The 27,089-nt window shown below is 37.8% G+C and overlaps 1 protein-coding gene across 1 annotated transcript in view; it reads left to right on the plus strand.

Moving 5' to 3' along the window:
* The window catches only part of SLC12A2 (solute carrier family 12 member 2), a 54,073-nt gene that overhangs the window by 21,693 nt on the left and 5,291 nt on the right, over positions 1–27,089 (plus strand). The window contains exons 7-24 of the mRNA XM_030968069.1: positions 2,000–2,108; positions 2,535–2,662; positions 2,750–2,834; positions 6,840–7,000; positions 11,611–11,718; positions 12,307–12,430; positions 13,614–13,715; positions 14,811–14,966; positions 15,716–15,815; positions 16,622–16,733; positions 18,957–19,097; positions 19,288–19,394; positions 21,162–21,241; positions 22,539–22,676; positions 23,360–23,407; positions 24,869–24,991; positions 25,151–25,262; positions 25,736–25,822. Of these exons, the coding sequence (XP_030823929.1) occupies positions 2,000–2,108; positions 2,535–2,662; positions 2,750–2,834; positions 6,840–7,000; positions 11,611–11,718; positions 12,307–12,430; positions 13,614–13,715; positions 14,811–14,966; positions 15,716–15,815; positions 16,622–16,733; positions 18,957–19,097; positions 19,288–19,394; positions 21,162–21,241; positions 22,539–22,676; positions 23,360–23,407; positions 24,869–24,991; positions 25,151–25,262; positions 25,736–25,822 (2,021 nt within the window). The remainder of the gene's footprint in view (positions 1–1,999; positions 2,109–2,534; positions 2,663–2,749; positions 2,835–6,839; positions 7,001–11,610; positions 11,719–12,306; positions 12,431–13,613; positions 13,716–14,810; positions 14,967–15,715; positions 15,816–16,621; positions 16,734–18,956; positions 19,098–19,287; positions 19,395–21,161; positions 21,242–22,538; positions 22,677–23,359; positions 23,408–24,868; positions 24,992–25,150; positions 25,263–25,735; positions 25,823–27,089) is intronic.

The following is a 27,089-nucleotide window of genomic DNA, read 5'->3' on the forward strand; positions in this document are numbered from 1 at the left end:
ATGCTATTTATAATAAAAATGACAGTGTTTGTTTTTTATCGTTGTTGCTTCCAAGAAATAGGGATCCCAGAAGAATTGAGTGAAGATCAAGTGCATTGCTTTGATCTACTGGGGAAAAAAAACTTACAGAAATTGACTTGGGCATGAACTTCTAAATTGAACTTCTGTAGAAACTGTTTACCTTTCTCAAGTAGCCCTTCACTGTCTATAACTTGAATTTGTGATGCTCTCTTTCTACACCCAATTGCAAACAGTGCTGACCTCCTTATTCTGAACTGTTTTGAAAGAATTATTTGTTAATAATCCTCTTGCTGCTGCTACTTGAAGACACAAGGAGTATCTTCATTTTACTATGTAGCTTGAGCAGTTATATAACAATAATTGGCAAGAAAATACCCCTGTTTAATGTTTCTACATCAAACCTGAAATGTGGTATTACTGCAGTGCCATCCTTATTTTGGGGGTAGCTTTCAAAAGTCCTGTCCTCAATGTAAAAGTCGAGACTTGGTTTCTCTGCCATGGAACTAGGCAAGTGGGAGCAATGATTGGCAACTGAACCTGTCAAACAAGCATTTCATGTGGGCTAACACAGAACTCAGCATAGCAAAACACCAGTGCCTCTTGATCTCTGGTCTTCTCCTGTGCCTTAGCCATGTCTTAAATAATGCCTTGGAAAATGGAGCAGTGGAATCTAGAATAATGCCTTTGAACCAGATCTAAAAGTGAGGAGAGACTGGACTTGATTCCAGGGAAGTTTGCTTTAAAAAATGGCTTTTTAGAGTTTGTGGTGTTCCCTACGCAGCTCCTTGTGTTAAGTCTTAGAAGCCCATTCTTTCAGACTTTGGAATTTGAGTAAGGTATTCAGCTTCAACTAGGCTTCTCCTAGTTAGTTACTGGAAAAATCCACCTGTGGCAGTTGCTCTGTGATAACTTCATGTTTATGTTTCTGTCTTACTGAAGAGTTCTGCGAACACCCAGCTGTATCCTCACACCTTTCACCTATTTTTGAGGCATTACCAAGATTTAAATACAGGGCACAAACTGTTTTTCTTCTGGTGTACTTTTAAATCGGTTCCACCCTGTTTTCCTGAGAGGCTGTGTGAGCTGAAAACTTTGTTTTGAAGGCATGAACAATGCTACGGTGATATTGCATATTAACTCCTGATCCTGGGCCTGGAAAAGGTCTGTGAATAGCTTCCCCCAAGCTACTGGCATTCCTTTCTAAGGAATCAAATCACCCAAAAGATAACAGCAGTGTGATTGCTTATTTAAATGGAGGACTTGAATCATCTTTACAGTACCTAGATTTATCTTTGTACACACTTTAGAGGTGTGGGATGGTTTAAAGTACTTCTTGTTCAACTTGTAGGGCTTACAATAGTTCTGCAGAAAAGTGACTAAAAATCTAGGTTGTAATAAAAGAAGTGTCAAAACTAGGAATTAACTAATAATTGTTGCAGTTTGCAGTTTAATTTCCTTTGTATGGATTGGGAACATGAGAATGTAGCAAAATAAACTATTTCCTTGCATAAAATAGGAAACAAGAGCTGTGTCATGCTGGATGTAACAAAATTTTTAGAAAATACCACATACTAAAGTATAAGACAAAGGATTACCATGGCTAGTAATGCAGTAGCATTTGTGTTGCGTTTGGCTATTTTCATGTAAACTTCTTGAATCTCCTCAAAAGCATTCCTTCTGGAAGTCTTATATATAAAGAAATTAGTAATTTTAAGCATTTTGTCTTTACAAGTATAATTTGAGGCATTTAGTAATAAGAAACCTTTTTGATGAGGCATAAAACTTGGAAATTATTCCTATTTCGTAATTAAAAATCCTTGTACAAGTTCTTTCCAGCTTTCCTCATTTTTTTGCAGAGAACATGCTGAGAAGGTGAAGCTGAATTTGGAATCAAGTAAACATTTACATTTTACAGCACAGCACTTGATACTATGAAAAGAACAAGTTCTCCTGTCTGACAGCAGTCATTGTGTTTCAGGCACAGATAGTCCTGCTGGTGATCCTCATTCTTGCTATTGGAGACTTTGTCATAGGAACATTTATTCCTCTGGAGAGCAAGAAGCCCAAAGGTTTCTTTGGTTACAATGGTATGTTGGAACAGTTTACAGTATGGTAAACAATTCCTTCCTCTGCAAAATAAGCTGCTGTTATTAAATTAAACATCTAGTATATGTTATAGTCCTGTTTAACTGTGGAGACTTTTCCTGATTTCTTGTAACTCCTTCAATTGGGTCAAAACTTGAGTATTGCTTAATATTGAATATATATTAAATTTTAAAAAGCTGGATTATACTGTAAGTATTTTTTACATTTTTTACGTTTAACATTTAAATCTGCTTAAGTTTACTGTGTTGACTTTGAGTTGAAGTGATGAATTAGGGCTTAAATGTTCTACATTTAGTTTTTAGAAGGTCCTGTGACTGTCAGCTTTTTTACTGGTCTGATAGTGGCTGGAATGGTTTCATACTTCAGCTTCCATGTGAATATTGACAGACTTAAATCTTCCCCTGCAGCCGACATATTCATGGAGAATTTTGGGCCGGATTTCCGACAAGAGGAAACTTTCTTTTCTGTGTTTGCTATTTTCTTCCCTGCTGCAACTGGCATACTTGCTGGTGCAAATATCTCAGGGGACCTTGCGGTGAGTAGTGAATTAAAGACATTTTTCATGACCACTCAAGTGTGCATTGGCCTCTGTCATCACTGTCCACTGACGTTTTTCTTTCAGGATCCTCAGTCAGCCATACCTAAAGGAACGCTGTTGGCCATCTTAATCACTACATTGGTTTACGCAGGAATTGCAGTATCTGTAGGTAAATAGAGAATGTTTTTAACTTTTATCCTTTCACGTTTGTTCCGAGGATGTGTTTTGATTTGGTTTTATGTAATTTGTTATGCAGAGTCGTTATGTAATTGACTTTCCTGCATGGGAAAGTAATAGCCAAAGATTTCTTGGTTTTGCTGTTGGGAGATTCAGTTTTCAGCTGGTTGTATAATTTTGTGAAATAACTGATGCTTTTCTAAGAAAAGTGACTGCTTCAGACTAAAGATGACAGAAGATTTCTGTCGGTGTTGCCTCATTGTTGCAGTTATTTACATTAAAGGATTTACAGTTTAGCAGTGGGATAATCCCTGGATTAGAAAAGCATGTTTTCAGGAAATACCCACTGAAAAAACACCTGTATTGTTTTGAGGATTATGGTAATCAGCCACATACCTGCAGGGAGCTGTGGGATGATCAGAGAGCACCATGGTGAGGATGTTTGAGCAGTAATTCTCCAGCTGAGGGAGGAGACCAAGAAGGGCCTTCAGGTTCTCATCACCCCACTTTGGACGTGTCACGTTCTTCTGTAAAGAGGAGAAATAATCACAGACTGATCTGAATCTTCTCTTCCCAGTCTTTCCCACCCCACAGTTGTTTGAAATCCTCTGTAGAAGTTGCCCTGGGGTTGATACCAGTCTTGCTGTGGAGCACCAGTGGTTTACTATGTTTTTTTGACACTTGAAGTAATTCTAGTTACTTTAAGATTACAGGATTATAATGGAATCATGCACATTTCTGGCCTGTGATTGGAAAGATTTTTTAGTCATGTCACACAAACTAGTTTCTGACAGCAATAATAACTTTTCTTATATGAAAGACCTTGTTTTATAATAGCTATGGGTGCCTTTTGAATGAAATTCCCATTTCTAAGCGGACATTGATCTTACCACTAATGATACTTCCTTTCCAAAGATACCAATCTTGCTTGTCTGCCTCTGTTGGCTAACGTGGGAGTGTAGCTCTGCCAAATCGTTGCTCTGTAGTGATTGTGCTTTCTGCAGCATAATGAGCTACACTCATTTCCTAATTAGATTGACTGCGTAGACCTCTTGCTACCAAATTTGAATCCTTTGGAACCTCAACCCACACAAGACTGAAATTATTGTTAATACTCGCTTATTAATGGAATACTTTGATCAGCTTCCAAACATGAAAAACGCAGTATAAAAACTGACAAAAGAAGCAGTTTGCAAAACCAACTGGATGTGAAATTGATTCATCAGAAATGTTCTGCCGTGTACTGACTTACGCTTTGAATTCTGCTCGTTAGAAAAAGGCAGCAGGAGTCAGAGATCATGAGTGAAATTCAGCTCCTTTTGAGGCGTTGGATTAGGAGTATGGGACAAACACATATACTTTTATTTCTTTCCCAGAGGAGTGGTAAGCAAGTCACTAGAGATGTGAAGGGGCTAGTAAGTGTTGCAGAGTAGTCACATCTGAGGAGGAGGAAGGTGTTCTGAACTTAACTCACTATTTGTATGCTCTGTAGTAAGTAAGAAGGCTAAACTGAGTAGAAAAGAAAGAAGGAAAACTATTGATCCTGCTGCTGGAGCTAGGCAGCTATTTCAGAAGGATGACTGAGACATTGGTATGCATAATTCAGTTTCATAATTCAGCAAAGGACTGAGGCAGACAAGCAGGTGGCATGAGGAGGCAGATTTCACAGGCAAATTTGCTTAAAAATCTTGGAAGAGACGTTTCAAAGAACTACATTTATCACTTTAAGAACAAGGGAAGCTCTAACAAAAAAAAAAAGCCAAAGTTCTGAGTAGCATTATGACCTGCTTCCTGTAGTTATGAAAGTAAAACTAATTCACAAGAGCCAAACTGTAAGTGTTTGCAGCACTAGTAAAATTGAACACTCTGAACTGCACTCTGAAGGGCTGTGTTACCTCTGGAATTCGTATGTTAAGGAGATAACTTGATAGAGGTGGCTGTAAACTTTCTCATGCTTAAAGCCAGCCAAAGCTCTATTTCACTTTGGCAGGAACATGCTTGTAAATGCCTGTGAGAAGGTGAAATCTTATTTTCACAGCAGGGACGACCTAAAGACTTTTAGGGAAAATGCTGCCAGAATCATATAAATAAATAAAACTTTTCTGTATCAGTCTTAGAAAAAGTAACATTTATTATTGTTACTTTATCTAAGTGTCTTCTGCTGAGAACAGACCCTGCCTCCCTGTTCTACATTCTCTCTCAGTAAGGACCACATTAAGTTTATTCCTACAGCCATGTCTCTTTCTGCCATATTTTGATTGCATGTTTGACAGTCCTGCCAAAGCTGAGTTTGAACTTCGACAAAATGAGGAAGAGGAGGGCTGTGATAGTGCACTGTAGGTATTTAATGAGTTGTTCAGCATAATTGGCCTGCCACTGCAATCTTGTCACCAACAAAATGTTGTATACAAATAGTTCAGCTGAGAAGTGTGTTGTCAAATCCATTATATACTGCTTGAGTGGCTGGGGCAAATGCTTGAATGGTGAAGAAATGGAAATATTTTCCTCTTAACAGAGCTCTTACTCCCAGTTAAACAAGAAAACAACAAAAAAACCTCAGCTCCTACACATACTCACAAGGAAAACCATAAGACAGGTTTGGTGTAGGAAACTTATTGTAATTTCACCAATTAGGCATAATAACTAACTAAAAAAGAAATGAGGAGTGGAAGGATTAATTAATGTCCACCTACTGGGGCCAGGTGTTGTGGTGGGCTGTTCATCAAGGTCTGATGGCTCACAAGAATTTAAATATGGCATAACTAATCAGGAATTAATTTTCCCTGTGGAAGAGAGACAACATACATAGATGCCTGGGAATATTACAGAATAAACTTAAACTTGCAGCAGGTCTCTGCCTTCTTACTTAATTTTTGAAAGTAATTAATTTAGGTCTTAGCTGTCGCAGGGTTTTGTTGCAAGGCAGTTCTTGTCATTCAGATTCCTAAAAGATTAAAGTAAGGGAGTTTTATTGACTCTGTTGACTTTTCCCCACTCCTTATTTAATTCCAGTCCCCAAAGTATTTCCTGGTGTTCAAACAGTTTGATTACCTCTACTATTAGACCACAGAATGTTAAATAATACTTAGTCTTACCTACTTTTTGACATGTATGAGACAAAACCCCCCTTGAAATAAAAGACTTAATGGTCTTTCAGGACTCTTTAGTTTTTCCTAATACTTACAGGCAGAAATACTGTTTCTCCAGCATTTTCTTGACCAGCAAAATTAAAAGTAATCATACATGAAGAAAAGACAGTAGTTAAGGTGATTATTATAAAAGAATGTTGTAGAAATGGTACTCTGTTTCTGTGTTCCACCAAGAAACCACCTGAAAAATACCATGGTCACACAGGAGATGGCTTACTTAAACATTGGGAAATGGCTGGCAACAGGAAACTTATTTTCATGAAACTTATTTTTTTATTGGCTAAGTCATAATGACTGGAAAAAAACCAGCTGCAACAGAATTTATACCTGCCTGCAAACATCTATACACACAAAACAAATCTGCACTCATCTAGGAAAATTGACCAAAAAAGAAAGTATAAAGTCATAAAACTATAAAATGGCTTGGGTTGGAAGGGACCTTGAAGCTCATCCAGTTCCCACCCCAGCCACGGCAGGGACACCTCCCACTGTCTCAGGCTGCTCCCAGCCCCAGTGTCCAGCCTGGCCTTGGGCACTGCCAGGGATACTGCTCTTAAATTTCTGCAAGTCTATTGGCATGGTTTTTCTCTGTGCAAAACTTTCTGTTTCCTCCTACAATCAGATATAATAAAAAAAACTAAAGACTGTTTCAGCCAAGGGAGCAGTTGCTCTGTTTGTATTTATTCTTCATAGTGAAGATGAGCTTAGTACTGTAGTCTGTTAAAAAACTAAATGAAGTATTTTAATGTTGCTTGTGAGATCATGCTTACATAAAAAGGAATTAACACATAGCCTAAATTCAGGTTCAGTTTGCTAATGCTTTCTTTTAATGGTTGTGTCCATTGCAGGTTCCTGTGTAGTTCGAGATGCCACAGGGAACGTTAACGACACCATTGTCAACGAGCTGGCAAACTGCACTAGTGCAGCCTGCAAACTAAACTATGACTTCTCATCCTGTCAGCCTCAGGCAGGGGCAGAGTGTCACTATGGGCTGATGAACAATTTCCAGGTATAAAACTTCCTCCTTAATCTGTACATTGACTTCAGTGTTCAGGTTTTTTTTATTTGGGGGGGGGGGGATTTATTTTTTCTTTTTTTGATTTGGTTTGGGGTTTTTTTGGTGGGGGGGGTGTTTTGGTTGGTTTTGGGTGGATTTTTTTGTGTGATTTTGTTGGTTTTTTGTTTGTTTGTTGTTTTTCGGGGGCTGTGCAGGTTTTTTTGTTTGGTTTTTTTGCTGTTTTTGGGTTTCTGGGTTGGTTTTTTGGGTTGTTTGGGGTTTTTTGTTGCCTGTTCTTTTGGTAGGTCCTGTTTGTTTTTTCCTTGGATTTGTTGGCTTGTGTTTTTTTAGTTGCTTGTCAGGAAAAGTCATAAGCTATATATACTCACCTCCATAAATACAAGTTTAATCTGGAATAGGTGTGTGGTACACTCTAGCTGGTATGCAAAAGAATGAATACATGTTGAAAACTGTTAGGTATTTATACACAGGTGGTATAAATATTTACACTTTTTCTGAGCAAATTGCTTGGATTTAGGTGGCGGTGCTGCAGCTTTCTTTAGGTACCTGAATGTCATCATTCACCAGTGAGGGTAAATGTACTGATTTTTCAGTAATGATGCTGATTAATCATGGGCAGCCTCTCTCAGTAATTTGCTTGCTAAATTTTTAAGGTTTTTTAGAAAATACACTGAAAATTTTAAGACTGTTTTACGTGTTTATCACAGCATCCCCTTTAATGGTAATAAGGTCATGAATTTTCATTAACATGATGTCACAGTATTTAAAAATCCTCTACAAGTTAAGGGGTAATTCATAGTCTTTCACCACAGCCCACTGGGTTGTTCATGAGCTGTTGGTAAGGATTTGAAGGAATCCAAAGAAAATGAATTTACTGCCCAGTGATTCCAGTTTGGTTTATGATAGTCCCATCTTTGGCCAAATGTTTTCTAACGTGTGTACAAAAAGTTGCGTAGAGGTTGAGCTGAAATCTACTAATGAAATTGTTATAGTGGAATAATGTGGGTATCTTGTGTGGTGTTAACTTTGTTCTTGTTCAGAGAAGTCAGAATTGCTGTTGTGCGATTGACAAATTTCCAAAATCTGATGACTTTCAATTGTTTGTTTTAAGCTCAAAAGAACCAAGATATTGTTAAATATCTGAACAGCCTGTAATCAGCTCTGAATAGCCTGTAACTGGTTTCCTTTGTGTCTTTAAGTCATGACTATTGTAAGGTTCTTAACATAAACTTTACTTGTACTTCAGGGTATTTCTGCCTCCCAGATTATTCTTGCCTCTCTCTGTGGAAAAAAGTTTCTGTCAATTAGGAAAAGTCACTTTAAAGGTCAGAGGCAGCACAGAGAATGTGGTGCCCCTCACACCCCCATGCTTTGTTGTAGTTTTGAGAACCTTCTCTGTGAAATTCCATTTTTCTAATACCCAGTGGGAATCTCCCTTGCTGTTTTTTCTCTCACCTGCCCAGCTTTTGCTGTGCATCTCTGAGAAGAGTCTGATTCTGTCTTCTTGGAAGGTGTCAGAAGGAAAATGTTTGTGTGAGAGGCTGTTTATCTAGTGAGACACTTGTCCATTCCATAACTGAACTGCTCACAGTTTTGTATCTCTGATTGTTGGCTGTAAGGAGAGATACTTTTTTTTCATATGTAGAGCATGGTGTGTGTGAGAAGGGGGGTGTCCACACTTGTGCACTTCCCAGGTTCTTTTCTATATGGTAAATAACTGAGAAAAATACTGCACAAACTAAAATTAATCCCTAAGGTGAGGGAATATTGTTGTATTTCACTTCCAGCTAGAAAAGAGGCAGGTTCTGGGGCAGAAAGTGCCAGTTTGTGTTCACAGTGTAATGACTTCCTCACTTCAGGACACTCTGTGCTGCAGTCAGTTGTTTTGGCACAGAATTGATCTGAAGTTTTGCTGGGTCAGCTCAGGGTTTGGGTGTGTTCAGGCAGCAGATGGATGACTTGTAGTATGATTTACCTGTGTAAATCTTAGATTAGAAACTCTAAATGAGGACAGGAGGTGAGACAGGCTGTCAGACCTGCCTAGAAGGACCATCTTTAGTTTCTTTTACAGTGAATTATAGGTCCTCACAGGCTTCTGATATTTCTGTTCAGTGGTTATTCTGTGCCCAGGCTGTCACCTGGTAGAAGAGTGTTTGCAAAAATTTGTTCTGGGCTCTACAGCCTCAGCCTAGAGCTTCCCAACAAAAAGTTACAGCTTTGGGTAATTATTGCGCAGATATTTTTTCAACTTTGGATGAAAGTTGAAAGTAGAATGAAACTCAGTTGTTTTAATACAGCATTTTTGTTTTGCTCCAGAGTGCTGGACCAAGGAGTTGAATAGTCAAAATATGGTATTTCATGGTCCCAAATGTTTGAAATTTAGGAAACTGCCTTAACTGTAAATGCCAGGCAAACATAATGAGGTCCTTATCAGCAGGAACTGTATGTGTCAGCACACCAGTGGTTGCAGGGCCACTCTGCCCTTTTACTCTGCAGGGTTGAAAATTTCAGTGCTATGGGTAGCTGCCTTTGTGGGCTCCTTGGTTCATGGTCAGGAGGTCTGGATTGTGTTGGGGATGGAGGGAGGGGAGTTTAACACCATGACACACTGATTCTGCTGGATCTGGTTCCCCTGTATTCTCCTAGCTTAGAGAAGCTTCCTAAAATCACTTAACCTAAGGCATAACTTGCTAGCTTTTAAAATGCCAATTATTATTTGCATAGGCTTTGCTGGAATATCTCCCAAATTTATAAAACAGGGTAATAGTCAAAAATAGAGAGTGTCAATAATTGGAGGCATTGGACAGAAAGAGAATGTAAAATACGAGTCAGTTGTCAGAAGTAAATAGCAAGTTGAAGCAGGTGTAATAAAGTAAAGGCATCAAAATATTTTACATATAACAAGAAAAGTGAGGGAAACTTGTACACAGAGTTCCCTCTATAATGAGGGAAGATTGATTAAGCCATCCTTGCAGGGAAAAAATTTACATACTGCTTTTATAAAAATTGTGTGCATTTGTTAATTATGTTACAGCAAAAGTTTCTTTCTACAATAGTAGTAAAGCATTTACACCTCTTATATTTTATTCTGTAACATAATGTAGGATTATTAGAAACTACCATTTAAAACTGTAACTTTTCCTGTTGCTTATGAAATTAAATTGAAATGGGGCATAGGAGAGATAGCTTAATAGATGTGTTGTGAGTCTTACTCCTCTATGATTATAGGCCTGGCATGCCTTTTTTTTGTCATAACCTTGCAAGTAAGCTTCAGGAAGTTCTCTCCTTCATTTGTCACACTGCTCTGACAGACCCTTCAGTCTCATTTTTTGCAACCTCCGTTTATTAAATTTCTCTTTCCGAGCAAGCCATGCCTTGGACTGACCTGTGAAACCTGATGTAGTGCCCAGATTCAGCTGACTGAGAGGCCCAGCTGCCACGGTCAGTCTGGTCTGGAGAAATCCACTAAATTTTACCATGAATTTAGCCCTAGTGAACAAAAACTTCATCAGTCATCTATACATTGTGTCTGAGAACATCTGACCTAGTAAGATTTACTTAGACAGCAAGATTTTACAATTTCAGGTGTCAATACCTAAAACAGGAGATTTCTGCATGTTTTTTCTTGCCTTCCTTTGGTTGCTCTCCTGATAATTTAAATGAGATTGCCAGGGTGAAAAAGGCAAGTAAGCAGTGCAAATGATGCAGAACCACATTGTGCTTGAAAAGCACCCTGATGAGTTTGGTCTGTTGACTAAAATTCTTCAGCACTGGCTGTCTTAAAGCAACTTCAGCTTTTTTTCCCTGTAAAGCAAAGTAATCTATTAAACCATGAACATTTTTTTAATTACACAGTTGTGTATCTTAAATGACAGGATAGATGCAAAGCTGCATGCAGCTATGGCACAGATATAATCTGTAGAAAACTGGAGTCATGGACTGGTTTAGGTTGAAAGGGACCTTAAAGATGATCTTCCAATCCACATGCCATGGACAGGGATGGCACTCCGTTTTTATAATCTCCCTCTTTTTTAAGGCCCCTTGAGGTACTGGAAGGTACCAGCTCATCACTCATCTTACATTTGGCTTCTGTCACTGAGATTACAGAGATGTGCTGGGATTTGATCTTGGGGAGATAGGAAGCAAGTTTGTCTGGACCTTCAGGTTTTGACTGGGAAAAAAAAGCCTAATTTAAAATGGTGGAGATTGTGAGGAATGTGGTTTTCACATGTTTTATCACTTGGAGTTTCTGAGACCATGTTAGTTAGCAATAGGTTGGAATATGTAATACATTCCAAAGTATTTCTTCTTCCTTTGCTTCCTTCTGATCTTCTTATGTGCCCATGAAGACTTTTGCCCTTGATAATTTGAGCTTCAAATTATATTGTATGAAAAGCCACCACCTCTTGTCCTGAAATCAGGATACATTTTATATTCCCTGATCTGTCTCTAGCTCATTCATCTATATGAATGCATGATATTCAGACAGCTTTTAAGTGAAGAGTGTGTAGTATTTTTTTTTCTGTTTGTGTAGTTATGATGCCATCTGTTTGTTTAGTGTACATTTTTACATATTTTAAACAAATTATTTTGTTTTTCAGGTCATGAGCATGGTATCAGGATTTGCACCACTGATTACTGCAGGTATTTTCTCAGCCACACTGTCATCTGCATTAGCATCTCTTGTGAGTGCCCCTAAGATCTTCCAGGTAAGTAAGAGAAGAAAATGGTAACATTTTGAAGAATAATTAATTTTGAGTCATGATTTTTGGAAGGGGGCTTTGACATACAGCCGTCATTATCCGTATCAGATGACATCAGTGGATTGTTCTATTTACCTGTTGGTTTGAATGGGAGAACAGTTTGTTACAGTTTGTTTGGGTTCCTGAGTGTATTTTGCTCTGTCTTCTTTTTAACTGTTGAATCTCCTTCTCTGTCTTAATTTGGGTTAAAAGAACTTACGTGGGGAGTCAGTTGTATTGATGCAGAGAACTATTGTGTATATTGGGCAAAGTTTCCACTTCCTGAGGAAATAAAATATGTAAAAAAAGGCTTTTTGTCAAGTAAAATAGACAATTACAGAAAAGCAAATTTGCTTCTTGTAGGTGGACGGTACTTAAGGATAGAAAAGTGGAAATGCAAAATGTCAAGATACAATGACAGTTGAGAATACAGTTAGTGTGTGGTGGTTATAAACTATCCAGAAGTGTTCAGAAATATACTATGCAATGGAAGATGGCATGAGCAAAATGCATGTTGACTCTTGATTTTTTTTCTTTTTCAATTTTTCTCCTTAGGCTTTGTGCAAGGACAGCATTTATCCAGGGTTTCAGATGTTTGCTAAAGGCTATGGGAAGAACAATGAACCACTGAGAGGATATATTCTAACATTTTTAATTGCTCTTGGATTCATACTAATCGGTTAGTTTGAAATTTTAGTAAATCTCAATCCCCTTTTGTCCTTTAGAAAGCATTCCAGTGCATGTTGTGAACTTGATGACAGGGTCCTCGAGATGTAATGCACAGCTTAATTCTAAGTCAGCATTCTAAATCTGGTTATTTTGAGGCTTACTTTGTCCTATCTTGTAGACACAACTCTGTCAAGAGCTGCAGTAAATTTTAACTGCACTTCTCTTGTTAATCACAGGTATCTGTCTTTAGGTGCTACCAGTCAATAGAAATACATCCTTTGCTTGAGACAGTGCTAACATCCTGTAAATATGAAAGTTTATTTCAGATTTTTAATAATGGCAGCTTCAGTAAAATGCAAACTTGCTTGAGCAATATTATTTAAAATGTGCTTTCCTGTTAAGTTATAAATGGTAGAGATGAGTGCTGACACTGCTGTTGCTAAAAGTTCTCAAGGTTATAATTAATTACACATGTTCTCTGTAGGTGGCAAACTAATTGTGCTGTGTCCATCTATGAGTCCTGTGCCAGTGCTTTTAACTTCTTTTCCCAATTTGCTCTGTCCTCCTTCCTCCACATCTGCTTGAGGCAGAGATACACCCTTGGGGTCCCTGCTGAGCCATGCTGACTGGAAGCTTGATTGCAGCTAGAAACTTGCAGACTAGGATGGCACATTCTGCATTTTGATCACTTTTTTTTTTTAAAGATGGTGAGAATACATAAAGATGTTTTGTACCATGCTGCCAAGGAAAGGAGAGAGGATTTTCCCTCTCACTGAAGGGGGTGTAAGCATCACTGTTGTGATGGTGTTGGTCTGTAATATTTCAATCTTCTGGAATTCTTCAGAACCCAGTGTGTTAGTGCACTGTTTCATCCAAGCCCTGCTGGGAATGAAATTTTCTAAATTAATGATCTTGAGAAAGTATGTAGTGCTTCCAGAGTGCTTCTAGAACACTTGGTAGTGCTTATATTTGTGAAGCTGAAAGCTACACTTCCTAACTGTTAAAAAGATAACTTAGTAAATAGGAGATAATTGATATAAAATCTGTCAGCAAAAGGGTAAACTGCATTTTCTTAGAGTATATCAAAAAATGAGATTCTTTGCAGCAGAATTTTTTCACTGTAATCTTCAAAACCATTGGGTGATACCTTCGATAACCCCTTGCTTTCCTGTTTTTTGTTTTTCATTTTACAGCCGAACTGAATGTCATTGCTCCAATTATTTCTAATTTCTTCTTGGCCTCATATGCCTTGATTAACTTCTCTGTATTCCATGCTTCTCTTGCGAAATCTCCAGGTAGGAACTACTCATGGCATTAAAAGCTTAATATGTTGTATTCGTGTGTCTTCTGAAGTTTTGAGAACTGGGTGATCCAGTAGGGCTTGGGGGCTACTGAGTTTGTCATCTTTGCTGAGGGAACACAAGATAATTCAGAGTTTATTTAGAAACTCAGGAAGAAAGCATTTTTGCTCATTCAGTAGCTGGTGCTGGCAAACCACCTTTTGCTGTCTTCAGTTTTTGTTAGTGTGTTTCATATTCCAGACAAGAAGAAACAGGAACTGCCCCATTTTTATAGTCTTTAGTGTGGGTTAAACTACAGGAATAAGCTAAAACTTGGTACCTGCAGAACATATGTACATTATACCCAGTCCACGTGCATTTGTACTGGAATAACTCCCCTAAAAGCTTCTTGAGTTACTGAATGGGTAGATTTATTATTTTTCTTCTCACAGGGTGGGTATAACAGTTTGCATAACAGTTCTAATTTTAATAACTCTATATTTAATACACTTGTTAATCTTGGATGTGTTCATGGAGGTGTGTATACCTGATTTTTGGATAAACTTGTGGCAAATGATGTAAAAACACTGGCAGTTTAGTCCTTGGATGTACCCAAGTTTGTTTGGATATACCTGTCCTTTTCATGTAGTGAGAACTTCTATGTGAAAACAGGAAAAACGGACAACTAAAACCAGTACTTTGTAAGAAATTGAGGTATGAGGTGATGATTTATGCTTTTCTACCTTTTGAAAGGAAAAAAATCAGATGTTGTCAGGCAAAGCTATTGCCCAAAGTTCCCTGAGCCTGGTTCAATAGACATACTGGGACAAGCATCCTCAAACTTCCCTTCTGAGCTGTGCTTTTAGGGGGAAAAATTAGGACCATTTACTTAACTGTGTGAGAAAGCTGGAAATTCATTTGAAAGGTGTTGGAAAATGGAAAGCATGAATGTGCCAGTCTGCATTTCTGAAACTCAGATGTTAACATGTAATGGATGCAGAATACCAGGGAGGGGAGGGGAAAAGTGCAGTGCCTTCCTTCTTTTACATTTTAAATTTAAATTAATTTTCCCCCTCTTTTTTCTACCCTCCAAAATTTTATTTTGACTAGGTTGGCGGCCTGCTTTCAAATACTACAATATGTGGATTTCTCTCATTGGAGCTATTCTGTGCTGCATTGTAATGTTTGTCATTAATTGGTGGGCAGCACTTCTAACCTATGTAATAGTCCTTGGGCTTTACATCTATGTCACTTACAAGAAGCCAGGTATGTACAGGGGCTTCTTTTGGTTCTGGAGAGGGGAAAGAAGGGAAAAAACTATGGCCTTGTCAGGGAAAAACCCCAGCAACTTCTTTCTGTTTGGACTGCTAGATTAAATTTCTGTTTCAGTCTTTCTAGTTGTAATTAAATGGAATTTTGCCTGCATAGTCATTGCTGTTCCCCCTCCTCCCAAATTATGAAGATGCCACTTAAGGATAAATGTCTGAATGATAATTGGAGGAAAAGGTGCATATGGAAAATGGTAAATTCATTGTGGCTATCAAGAGATGTGTGTGGGAGGAAGATGATGATAGTGGAGTCTTCCTTTTCCTCATAAAAATAATAATCTGAAAGGATCTGCTTAATCTAGCAGTTTTCCACTGAAAGTATCTGACTTTGTTTAGGCAATGTTTTGATATTCAGTTTTTTCTTTGCTGTGGTATAAAATAACTCAACAGAGCGTTTTTTCCTCAAGTGATATTCTTTTGACTGAAGTTGCTGTGGTCTTTGAAATGTGGAGATGAAAAAAGCCAGATACTCTCTTCCTTAACTTTTTTGCTTAAACTTCTACAGAAATGTCTTAAAATATAATTGCCTGTTAAACTGTAGGGTTTGTTGACTAGTATTGTATTAAATGTAGCAAGGTGTAGCTTAAATCTGTGGGTTTAGTCAATGTCCAGCATTCATTTTGTGATCATGAAGCTTTACAACAGACAACTGTAAATAACACATTGGAACCTCAAATCTTTGAACAGATGTGAACTGGGGATCCTCGACTCAAGCCTTGACTTACCTGAATGCTCTGCAGCATTCCATCCGGCTCTCAGGAGTGGAAGATCATGTGAAAAACTTCAGGTAACACTCAAAGACAGGAAATTCTCTGTTCACTTGGCTGCTGTCACAAGGTTTGCTGTCAGGGTTTCCATTAAGGCCTTGTTCATCTCCTGTGATTCATCAAATAAATGGAATTACAGATTAAGTGGGATTATGACTACAGGTGCCATCTTCTGAGGTTATGAAGAGCCTGGCAGCAACATGGTTTCAACAAAGCACCCATGAAAATGAAATGGAGCAGCTAAGGAGATTGAGAGAGATTACTTTAGGGGATTCATACGGTATCACCTTTTAATTGTGATGATGATGAAGAGTGATCTCCTGTAATGATTTCTGAAGTTTGGACACTTCCTCTTTTAAAATTGGTTTAAAAGTTGCCTTTGACTTACTTGCACTAGGTTGGCTCTGTCTTCTGAAGGAAGGTAAGGTGAAAAATTAGCAGATGCTGCCAGAATAGCTGCTGGACACAGATGATAAGCTACAAAATGCAAGGGATGTGACTTATCAGTGGGGAAGAAAAACTTAATCCCTCTGACCTAGTCTTGTTTAAAATCTCTTCTTGAACTTTTTAAATGTGTAGGTTTTCAGATTTAATGGGATTATTGAATTTTTATGCAGTTAGTCAGAGATCTGCTGAGAGCTGGGTAACAACTCAACTTCTCTTGATTTAACTTAGTCTTGTAAAAGTGGATGAGGTTATTACATTTGCAGTGATGAATCTGTTGTTATGGCTAATATTTGGAAGAACTTTTTCTGTTACAAAAAACCCCCAGAACTTCAGATTAATTCTAATTCCAATCTTCTTTTTTCCCCCCTCATAATTCTAGACCTCAGTGCTTAATTATGACAGGTGCTCCAAATGCACGTCCAGCTTTGCTTCACCTTGTCCATGCTTTCACCAAGAACGTGGGCTTGATGATCTGTGGCCATGTACATATGGTAAGTTTATTCTGTCTTTCTAGAGTTACCTTGGTGGTGTTTTTCTTCCCTCTGCTTTGTTGTTTGGTTTGGTTTTTTTAATCTGTTTGACTTTGTGGTTCATGTTGAAGTTTTGGTTTGTTTATTTGTTTGGGTGTTTTGAGTTTTTTTTATTTTTAATGAAAGCATCATTAGACATTAAAAAGTGCATGAAGATATTTACTGGTAAGTTTTGCTAATGTATGGGTCATGACTATGCCAGTTAGGTGTACTACAGGGAAATTTGTAAAAAATCAGTACCTCTGATAATTTGATGCTTAAATGCTGAAGGACCTTTTACTTCTAATTGAAGTGAACATTGGGAGATTGATTCCCCTGTAGATTTCTTAAAATGCCTGGAGAAAAGAAACCTTCTTGAGCAGGGAACTCAATATCAGGTTAGTTACTAGTTATCAACAGCTAAAAATTGCTTTTAACCTTCCAAGTACCTTTTAATTCCTTCAGTTATCAGATTAATTTAATTGTCAAGTGTTTCCTCTTCCCTTTCTGACCAACCCCTGCTGTTTCACTAAGTATCCTTGGTTATTTTTGTCGGAATATCAAGTGAGGATGTCTTTGCAGAGGTTCTGCAAGGATATAATTCTAACAGTTCTTACTACTTAGTGTATTACATGGCAGACTTGAGTGGTTTTGTGGTGGTGGGAAGGAAGCAATTTTCAAGTAACTTTTCTTCAGAATCGGCTTGTCATGAGTTGTGTTGATTGAGATACAGGGTTGCTGTCATACAGTGATGTGTACCAAAACTTCCATTTGGCTACAGAGAGGCTGTGGCATCTCTGATAATCTTAGATAAATGCTTTTTGGCGCACTGGAATTGTGTAATTTTGCTTCATATCTTAAGGCCAAACTTCTGTCACATCACTAAGAGCATTTAAGCAAGTGTGTGACTAAGAGATGTAACCCAGGACTGGCACATGTCACCTACCCAGAGTTCTGCAAGGCCTTCAGCACAGTCCTGTGTGACACTGACATCTCCAGACTGAAGAGACCTGGGTTTGAAGGGTGTAGGAGTGAGTGGAGGAGGAGTTGGCTGGATGGACACAGCCAGGGAGTTGTGGTCAGTAGTCAATGATTCCATGTCCAGCTGGAGCCTGGTGAGGAGTGGTGTCCCCCAGGGCTGGGTCCTGGGACTGGGACATCCTTCACAGCTGACATGGACAGGGAGAGCAGGGCCACCCTCAACAGGTTTGCAGCTGACACCAAGCTGAGGGTGCTGGTGACACACCTGAAAGACTTTGAATAAAAACATGGATTACTCTTAAATGTGTTTAAGTTTATTACACTCACCAAGTGTGACTCGCTCCTGATCTAATGAACAGATTAAAGCAAATCAGGTTAATGCAGTTCACATACAGATACTCTGTCTTAAAAAGCTTTACGTTTCTGTCTATATAAACTTAATATTTCAGTGGATATGAAAGGACAAACTGAGGAATGCTAGACACATAATATATCACAGATGCAATCGCTGCCATTTAAAAGTAGGGCTATACAGAAAAGAATAAGCTGGTGTCATCCTTTTTTTAGGAAAGCAACCCTGAAGATTCTTTGGGAGATTCTTTGTTCTTTCCCTATTTAAAATTACTTTCTTACAGGAAGGGTGGCACTGCCTCATTCTTCAGTAGCTTTGACCATTTGGTTGAGTCTGTGTCCTTCTGCAAAAACTGGGCTGCTGTGTTCTTGTCCTGTATTCTGCATTTTGATGTCTAGGAGGAACACAAAAGATTCACCTCAACAGAAATAACATAAAGGAAACACTTAAAGAGGAGGTGACTTTGACTGCAGGATACAAAGACTCCCATAATGTGTAATACTAAGTCATCCTGCATTTGTGAAATTTTTTTTTACAAAGCCCTTTTCTTTTAAAACCATGTTAATGCTTTGGAGGACAAGCTGATTCCCACCCCCTGGGGAAGAGGGTTGTGCTCTGCAGGAACAAGATTGCTAAAGTTTGAGCAGCCCTCTTCCAAAAGATGGTAAAAGTTCTTCAGTTTTTGCTGCTGACCGTGCCTGCTGTTTTGTGGTTTGGGGTGTTGTTGATAGTGTGCAAGCATGTTTTGAGGTTCTCTGAATTTGAATTTGTTTCTAGCAGTGACTAAAAAATTGGGAGGGGCTTTTTTACTCCCATTACTCATATTCCTAATTCTTGTTCCCTCCCCTCTTATTATTTTCTTCTTTTGAAAGGGTCCTCGGAGGCAAGCCATGAAGGAGCTGTCAACTGATTTGGCCAAATATCAGCGATGGCTAATTAAAAACAAGATGAAAGCTTTCTATGCACCAGTGCATGCTGAGGACTTGAGGGATGGAGGACAATACTTAATGCAGGTATTTAAAAAAAGTTCAAAGTGCTGAAGATGCACATCAAAATCAGAAGGGGCTTTATACTTTGAAATACATTCCTTTTGCAAAATTATCTTAAAGCTTTGATGAAAATATTATTCTCTTAAGCAGAAAACAGAACTTTTAGTTGTGTCAGTAACATGTGAATTTGTAAAATCTTTCTTGTTCTTCTTAGGCTGCTGGTTTGGGTAGAATGAGACCTAACACCCTTGTTGTTGGATTTAAGAAAAACTGGAGACAAGGTGATATGAGAGATGTTGAAACCTACATCAATTTATTCCAGTAAGTAGAAAATACAAAGTTTTAGCTGCTATGTTGCATTTCATTATGTTTGGTAGTAAGAAAGTTCTTAGTTACATGAAGTCTCTTTCAAGTGGACGTAGATTTTCAATTCAGCAGTCTTGAACACCTTGGGACTTTTCTGATAGAGAAATTGGTAACGAAATCTGTATAGTTTAAGGAGATTAGAAATCTCCTTAATAACTTTTATGTATCAAAAAAGAGTTGTGGCAGAGGTCTGAGGTTTGAGAGCTACTGTCTGAAAAGGAGGAGAATCACAGAATCACTTTGCTCACAAGATACACAGCACTGCACCCAGGCTAATACAGAAAGGAGAAGGAGAAATCCCAGAGTAACTTGGCAGTATTGAAAGGCAGACCTGTTGTGGCTGAAAAATTTAATAAGAGTAACTTGTGCTGCTACCCAAACACTTAAGGAAAAAAAACAATGCTTATTTTACTTAGAGGTTTTTGTGTTCAGCTGAAGTGCTGGTTAACCCACTTCCTTTGTGCTTTTTATTTCTCATTTTCTGTGCTTTTAAAAGAGAGAGGGGATGGGGCTTTAAGCTTTACAGGCAGGTAATAGGAAAGGACCAAAAAAAGTCATCTCACCTGGGTCTTTAAGAGAAAAGCAGGGGCATCAAATACAGTGGAAAAATAAGGAAACACGTTGGTTAGTTTTTCTTTTTTTTTCCTATTTTATTTTGGGATGGCTTTTGCAGGAAGATCTGTCAAGGTCAGCAAGTCATGTGGTTCTCCACATCCCTAAAGAAACCTCAGGAGGTAATAACTGCAGGTCACATTCTTCTGGAAAACTGGAAGTTTCTGAAGCACACAAAATAGAAACACACATCTAATCTACAAATCTAACACATTAAATAATGAAATTAAAATGTTCACTAATAGACAAAACAAATCTTAAATCAACCTCAATTTTTCTTGCACTTATTATAGAAAATATTGATACTTCAAACATTTCTAATCAAGTCTTACCACCTCTAAAGGAAAGTGTTTAATTAGTGAAATCCTGAGAAATTTCTCTCTGTGGAAATGATACGGGAGGGAGTTCTCTGATTTATGGTTGTTTGTACTGAACAAGGTATTTGTATGTAAAGGATGGTGATTAATGACTAATGCAAGCTGTATGATATGGTTAAGTTCATCTTTTTCTTGTCTTATATTTTGGGGGTGGGGTTGTTACTAATTTTACTCCACTTTTACTCAGCAATTTATTCAGGGTGTTTGCTCTTTTCTACAGTAATGAAGTTCTACCTCTTTATTTTTGGCTGGAGTGAGTTTCAACTTTATCAGATGTAATGGGACTAGGCACATTATAGCTAACTTGCAGCTGATTTGATATTAAATTGCATCATCTTAGGTGTTTTTAATACCCAAACATTTTGGAAAGATGTCAGATCAAAAAGATGTACTCAAATCTCTTTTTTGATGGATGGAGATAAAAATCTAAATTTCTTGGTGGGTCTTAGTACTGTACAGAACTTGAGTGACCTATTCATGATGATTTTATTTAATCACAGTTTACACAGTGGAGAGAGGGAATAGAAGGAATAGGTATCCTTTCTAAATACTGTTTTTCCTAAAATGATGTTCAGTTGGTGTTTTGGAATTGAAACTGACATTCTAAAGCAAATTTATAATTTGGGACTTCCAAAGGCAGTGCTTAATCACTGGGATTTGTTCAGGGAGGGTGCATTTTTCATTTGGAAAAGAAAAATCATTAAAATACTTTAATTTTGTCCTTTTTGTTTAGTGATGCCTTTGATGTTCAGTATGGTGTAGTCGTCATTCGCCTCAAGGAGGGCCTGGACATTTCTCACCTTCAAGCCCAAGGTATGACTTTGTTCCATCTGGTGAATTTGCTGTTCTAATTTCCTTCTAGAACTGCTTTCTGAAAATATTAAAGCTTAGTAAAAAAAATCAACACAACATCACTGCTGTGGTACAATAAAATTCAGTGAAATTAGTAAGTGTGAACTGTAAGGTAGTAGTAACCCATGATCAGCAGGAGAACTTGGATTTTCTGTGTTTCACATTTTTGTATTTGCAAATTGTATGCAACTGCTTCCAGAAGATCTGCTGCTTTCCTGAAACTAATTAGTGGTGCTGGCAAGTTGGCATCAAATATTTGGGGCCCAAGCCCAGAAATTGTAAAATCACAACAAATACTGCACTGTGCAGGGATGCCATTGAGTTTGCTGTGGGTTGCCAACCCCTACACAGAGTACTTCAGGGACTCTGATTCAAATTTGGAAAGGTTTTCTATGTACAAGACTTGGTTGTGCTTTCTGAGTAGTGTTCTTAAGTGGAATGGTGTAATTTTATTTAAATTCCAAGCCTGTGAGCTTTGGTGCAGCGGCCCTGATTTGATCATGTGTAGTTTGTTCATGGCTTGCTCCATGCAATGCTGCTACCATGAGGAGAAATGACAAAAGGAGGTGCATCCCCCTGAAAAAGGAGGTTCCTTCACTGAAAAAGATGGATGTTTTAGTATTTTGAGAGAGTCAGGGGAGCCTGTCACCATGTGCAGCAGGGCAGAGGAGTGTGAGAAATGGCAAGGAGTGAACCTGCAGTGTGGAAACAACACTGCTGAGAAAACTGGGAATGTAACACCAAGGTGTCAGCAGGATCTTGGTGCCCACTGGGGACTGTGTGAGTTTGCATCAGCTCTGACAGCTGCTCCACAAAAGCCAAACTTGAAAAAAAAGGCTTGACAGTGAGACAGACACACTTGGTGTGTGCTGCGCCTGAGGCTCGTCTTCCTCTTGGAGTTAAAAGCAAAAACAGAAAACATTTCACAGAGTGATTTTTTTATAAAAATCATTTTCCAGTTGTAGTTCCACAGTGTTACCTAGCTCTGTTTCTGGGTGGTGTGGGTAAAATTAGCAACCACAACCTGGGAAAGGAACAGAAAATGACAGCTCTGCTCAGGGGAGGAGCCTCTTTGCACTCTGAAGAAGTTCACAGAATATTTTTGTGTTGGTTTTCCCCCTCCTGCCCTCTTGGCTGTGGTCTAACAGTTGCAGCATCATGTAATTAATATTAAACCGACTCAGAACAGGCACATACCTCTGTTGATGCTATTTGTAACAATTCAGTGGTTTCTAATAGGTATTTTGCTTTCACAAAGATTTGCTGTCATCCCAAGAGAAGTCTCCCTGTGCCAAGGATGTCATAGTAAAAGTGGATTATAGCAAGAAGTCTGAGACAGACACTTCCATAGCTTTTGCTCCATCATCCAGTGAAAGGACTCCCACTCCACGCAAAGGTAACTGCTAGTTAGCAATGAACCTTGAATTCTCACTCTTTCCCTCTCTCATTCCTCCTCAGTTCCTCTCTCTCTTTGCCCAGGGATTATTTAGGGGATTTTTTGGTGTGTGGAATAAGAAGACTTATGCATTTATAGATGTTGATGTCCTAATCTCTTAAGTACTTTGTGCCAGATCTTACCAGTATGTAGAATAAATATTTGTTTCAAGTCCCCTAAATAAACCAGGTGGTAGGCAATGACTTAAAATAGATTTTTTTTTGTAACTGAGTGTGAGAGACAGTCAAAAGTGCTTGAGGATTGTGCTCCACATCTTACAAGTGATGGGAAGGCTGCTAAATTTATGCAGGTTTTTTAATCTCAGGCTAGAATATTATGTGCATATTAACAGATACAAATCATTCAAGATACTTTGATATGACAATAAACAACTTTATTATTTTCTTACAAAGCAAAAGCCTTAATAATTAGGTGGGTAGTGGAGGTATATATAGTTTTTTTGAAGTAGAAATGAATCTTAGAATTTGGTAGACTGCATTTGTGTGCTTTTCTCTGTGCAAAAAAACCCTGCTTCATTTCACGTCTTTACTTTCTATTTTTTTTTAAATTTACATTTGTATTGTGTTCATTAATATCACAAAGGAAATTAACCTTTTTATTTTGTATCTTTAAAAACCTTCCAGAGGAGGATGAGGATGGAAAGACTCCAACACAGCCACTGTTGAATAAAGGCAGGCATTTTCCATCTTTTTGTGTTAAATCATTCTTTCACATTGTTGATTTTAGTTTTCCTTTTGTAATTCATTCTACACCTAAGTACCAGAGGGGAAAATACCAACCATGCAATGTTTATTTCTTTCTTCATACCTGCTTTAGGATGTGCTTCATCCTTAGGGACTAGGCTGTGGAAAAAAAAAGCAAAATTGTGCAAATGCCTAGAACAGGTTGCTACTGAGAAAGGATTGTGCATAAGTGTAGGAATTAAAAAAAAAAAAAAAAAAGCTCTTTGGTGAAGTAACATTTGAAATGTATTCATGACCGTCCTGCTTTCTCAGTTCTGTGTCTCAGGTGTCTGTCTGGGTCCTTGCTTGGTTCAGGAGACAGCATCTGATGGTGCAGTGGAAGTGCCCTCACTTTATTCAGTGTACCTTCCATAGTCATGGTTGTTGCTCTGTTATTTGCAAATAGTTCAATATCCTCAAAACCAAGGCTTAGTACACCTACCCAGTGAGGTGAACATGTTGAAATAATGCAAAGTATTCTTTCAAATCAGCATTTTGAGAAATTATCTGAGCAGTTTTCACTAACTTGTTCTGAGTTAATCAGGTATTTTTGCCTTAACTGCAGTTCATCTGAGCTGTTTTGACATTGTCTTCGTAATTTCAGCAGCTAGGGGCTTTTGTGTTGTAATAATGGACAGAGAGATTATATCTTGAAGCACAAGATGGCAGTTTGGAAGAAGTCCCAGTATGCAATAAAGTAGTATATTAATGTAAATCAGTCACAGATGTGCTCTAAATTTAAAAAATTCCTAATAAAATAAGGACAGAGACAAATGTCAGACTCCTGGCTCTTGCTCAGACTGAGGATTTAATTAAGAGAGAGAGGTCAGGGATTTTTTCCTGCAGTTCAAAAATGGGATCTGTATTATTCTAACTGAAAATGCTATTATTGTCTTGATCTCAGTAAATCAAGTAACTTTGTTATGCAAAACAGTACTTTTTGCAAAAGGGCCCAATATGCATAAATAGCTTTTAATTTTACCACATGCTTAAAGAAATCTGGATTTAAGGAGAGAATTACTTAGGACAAAACATTTACTTATAAAATCAGTTACCTGCGTATTTTTAGGGAAGTTCTGTCATTTGCAAGAGGTAGAGTGTGTGGCCTAAAGCTCTGGAACAAAGTTAATTAAATTGTCCAGGCAGGAGTCTGCATGGAGACCTCACACATCCTTTATTTCTCAGATGCCTGCTAAAAGCTGCTGAAATTGAGTCTCTAGACGCCCCTAAATACAGCCAGTTCAGTTTATATCCAATCCATCAAAATTTGGAGTTGGGTTGGGGGGTGTAAAGGAAAATTTTAATTTAAAAGTAGGTATATCACAAAATGTTAAGAGTTGCATTTGATGATTTTCAAATCGATTAAGCAAAGCACTTCAAAACCAAAATTTCACCATATGTCTTTTCCAGATTCAAAGAGCTCCTCCTCTCCTTTAAATGTGACTGACCAAAGACTTCTTGATGCCAGTTCTCAGTTCCAGAAGAAACAAGGGAAGAGTAATATTGATGTCTGGTGGCTCTTTGATGATGGAGGTAATGCGTTTTATCATTTAAAACCTTTAAATGCTGATTAAAAAATACTGGAGTAATTCTGGATTAGTTGTTAATAGATATCTGTCAATCAGTTCATATAAAATCTGTGTAACAAAATACAGTTTTCTAAATTTGTCTGAAATTCTGTTCAAAACACAGGTTTGACACTGTTGATTCCTTACCTTATCACAACCAAGAAGAAGTGGAAGGACTGCAAGATCAGGGTGTTCATTGGTGGAAAAATAAACAGGATTGATCATGACAGAAGAGCGTAAGTTTGCCTTAAAAATTCCATTTCAAATGCTAGTGCAGCACATTACACATTGGATTATTTCTCTTCCTACTTGGTTTATTTCAGTTGTTCTTTGCTGGAGATGTGATCGTATTCTGTTGCCTTTCTGAAAAGGTTTTGTGTCCCCCAGATTGTTTTTGGATGACTTACCTCAAACTAATTTTTCTGCAGTATTATTGACACTATTTCCAAATATTTTCTGAGATTATCTTCAAGAGAGAGCTCTTCTCTTATTTTAAAGCCATAAAATTATTTGGGTTTTTTTTTTCCAAAGCATGTTGTTGATTTATAATCTTATGCCAAGTCAGTTTGATTTTTGTCCTTGTTGCATTTAAGATGCTTTTTTTTTTTGGTTCTTAAACCAATGGTTTTTATTACCAAACAACTGTCTGTTTAACCTGTGAAATAATTAAAATTATGATCATGTATAAAAGCTTGTTTTTCTGATGCAGGATGGCCACTTTGCTCAGCAAATTTCGGATAGACTTCTCAGATATTATGGTCCTTGGGGATATTAATACTAAGCCAAAGAAAGAGAAGTAAGTCTCAAAACACATCTTGTGTGTTCATTGAATTTGTGATTTCTTTAATTTGGAACACTTCATTCTTTCCTACATATGTTATGCTACAGAAGAGCCTTTGTTAATCAGGGTTTCACAAAAATGTGGGAAATTAATTAACAGTAACTCCCATGTCCAAGAATATAGATATCTTTATTTTTTAAATCTCTGGCCCTTAGATTGTAATAATAAATTCAGAAAAATGAAGTTTTGTAAAAAAAAACAAACCTGAATTGTCTGGAGCAATCTTTTTTAAGAGAGATGTTCACCAAAATTTAAATGATCTGAATCTCATAATGTTTTAGTTTAGTGTAACAAAGCCTGGTCTTGAAATAGCCTGATTTGGGTTTTTCTTTTTTTTTCCTTTTCATTTTTTAACTTGCTTGGACTTTCAGCGTATACAGTAATGATCATACATATGATATTTCTTACTTTCAAGTTCAAAAAAGCATTAATTGTAGATGGCTTTCAGCACAAATTTAGAACAGAATGTGTATGATCTAAAAATACCCTCCTTTGCCATCATCCTCCTTTCCCTTCAGGCCTTCTTGAGTATGCTGAAGTTGTAAAAATATCTTTTATTTGGGCATGCATTTATCTGAAAGTCTTGATACACCATGGAAATTGGGAAGTGTTGTTTTAGAACTTGGCTAAATGCTAAAGTTAATGTGAGTTCTGTTGTACCCTTCTTTGTAGTTTTTTCTTAAGTGTATAGAATACATTGAGCAACTAAAACAAAGGGAAACAAAGTATTTCTGGCACTCTGGTGCTTTTGGATGTGCAGTTTCCAGGAGCCTGCTGCTGTGAAAGGTGTAAACTCTGATGGAGGAGCACCCATCTGTGCATCAGAGCTGAGATCCTGGAATCATGTGGAGTTATTTTTGTTTGTTAGAAGTGATCCATGGATTACTTCTGAAAGCATTTTTCTTTCTGTCTCTGTGGATACATCCCCACAACATATCCAGAATATTCCTAAATGCCATTTAGCTATTAACAACGGCTGGGAACCAAGTGGAGGAAGATTAATTTTCAACAGGTGCTGTGCTGTATAATAATGTTTTTATTATTAGATCTGCTTTTTGCTCAGCCAAAGAATAACAGATCACATTTGTTTTCTTTCTTTGGATTAAGATGAAGTCATTGTACAGTAAAGACCACCAAGGGTAGATATAAAAATGTTTTGTTTGTGATGTGGGCATTTCCTGGAGGAAATGTAGGTTAAAAAGTTGGGTAAGGTGGGTTTCCA

The sequence above is a fragment of the Camarhynchus parvulus genome, chromosome Z (genome assembly GCF_901933205.1).
Source record: "Camarhynchus parvulus chromosome Z, STF_HiC, whole genome shotgun sequence".
NCBI classification, from domain to species: Eukaryota; Metazoa; Chordata; class Aves; order Passeriformes; family Thraupidae; genus Camarhynchus; species Camarhynchus parvulus.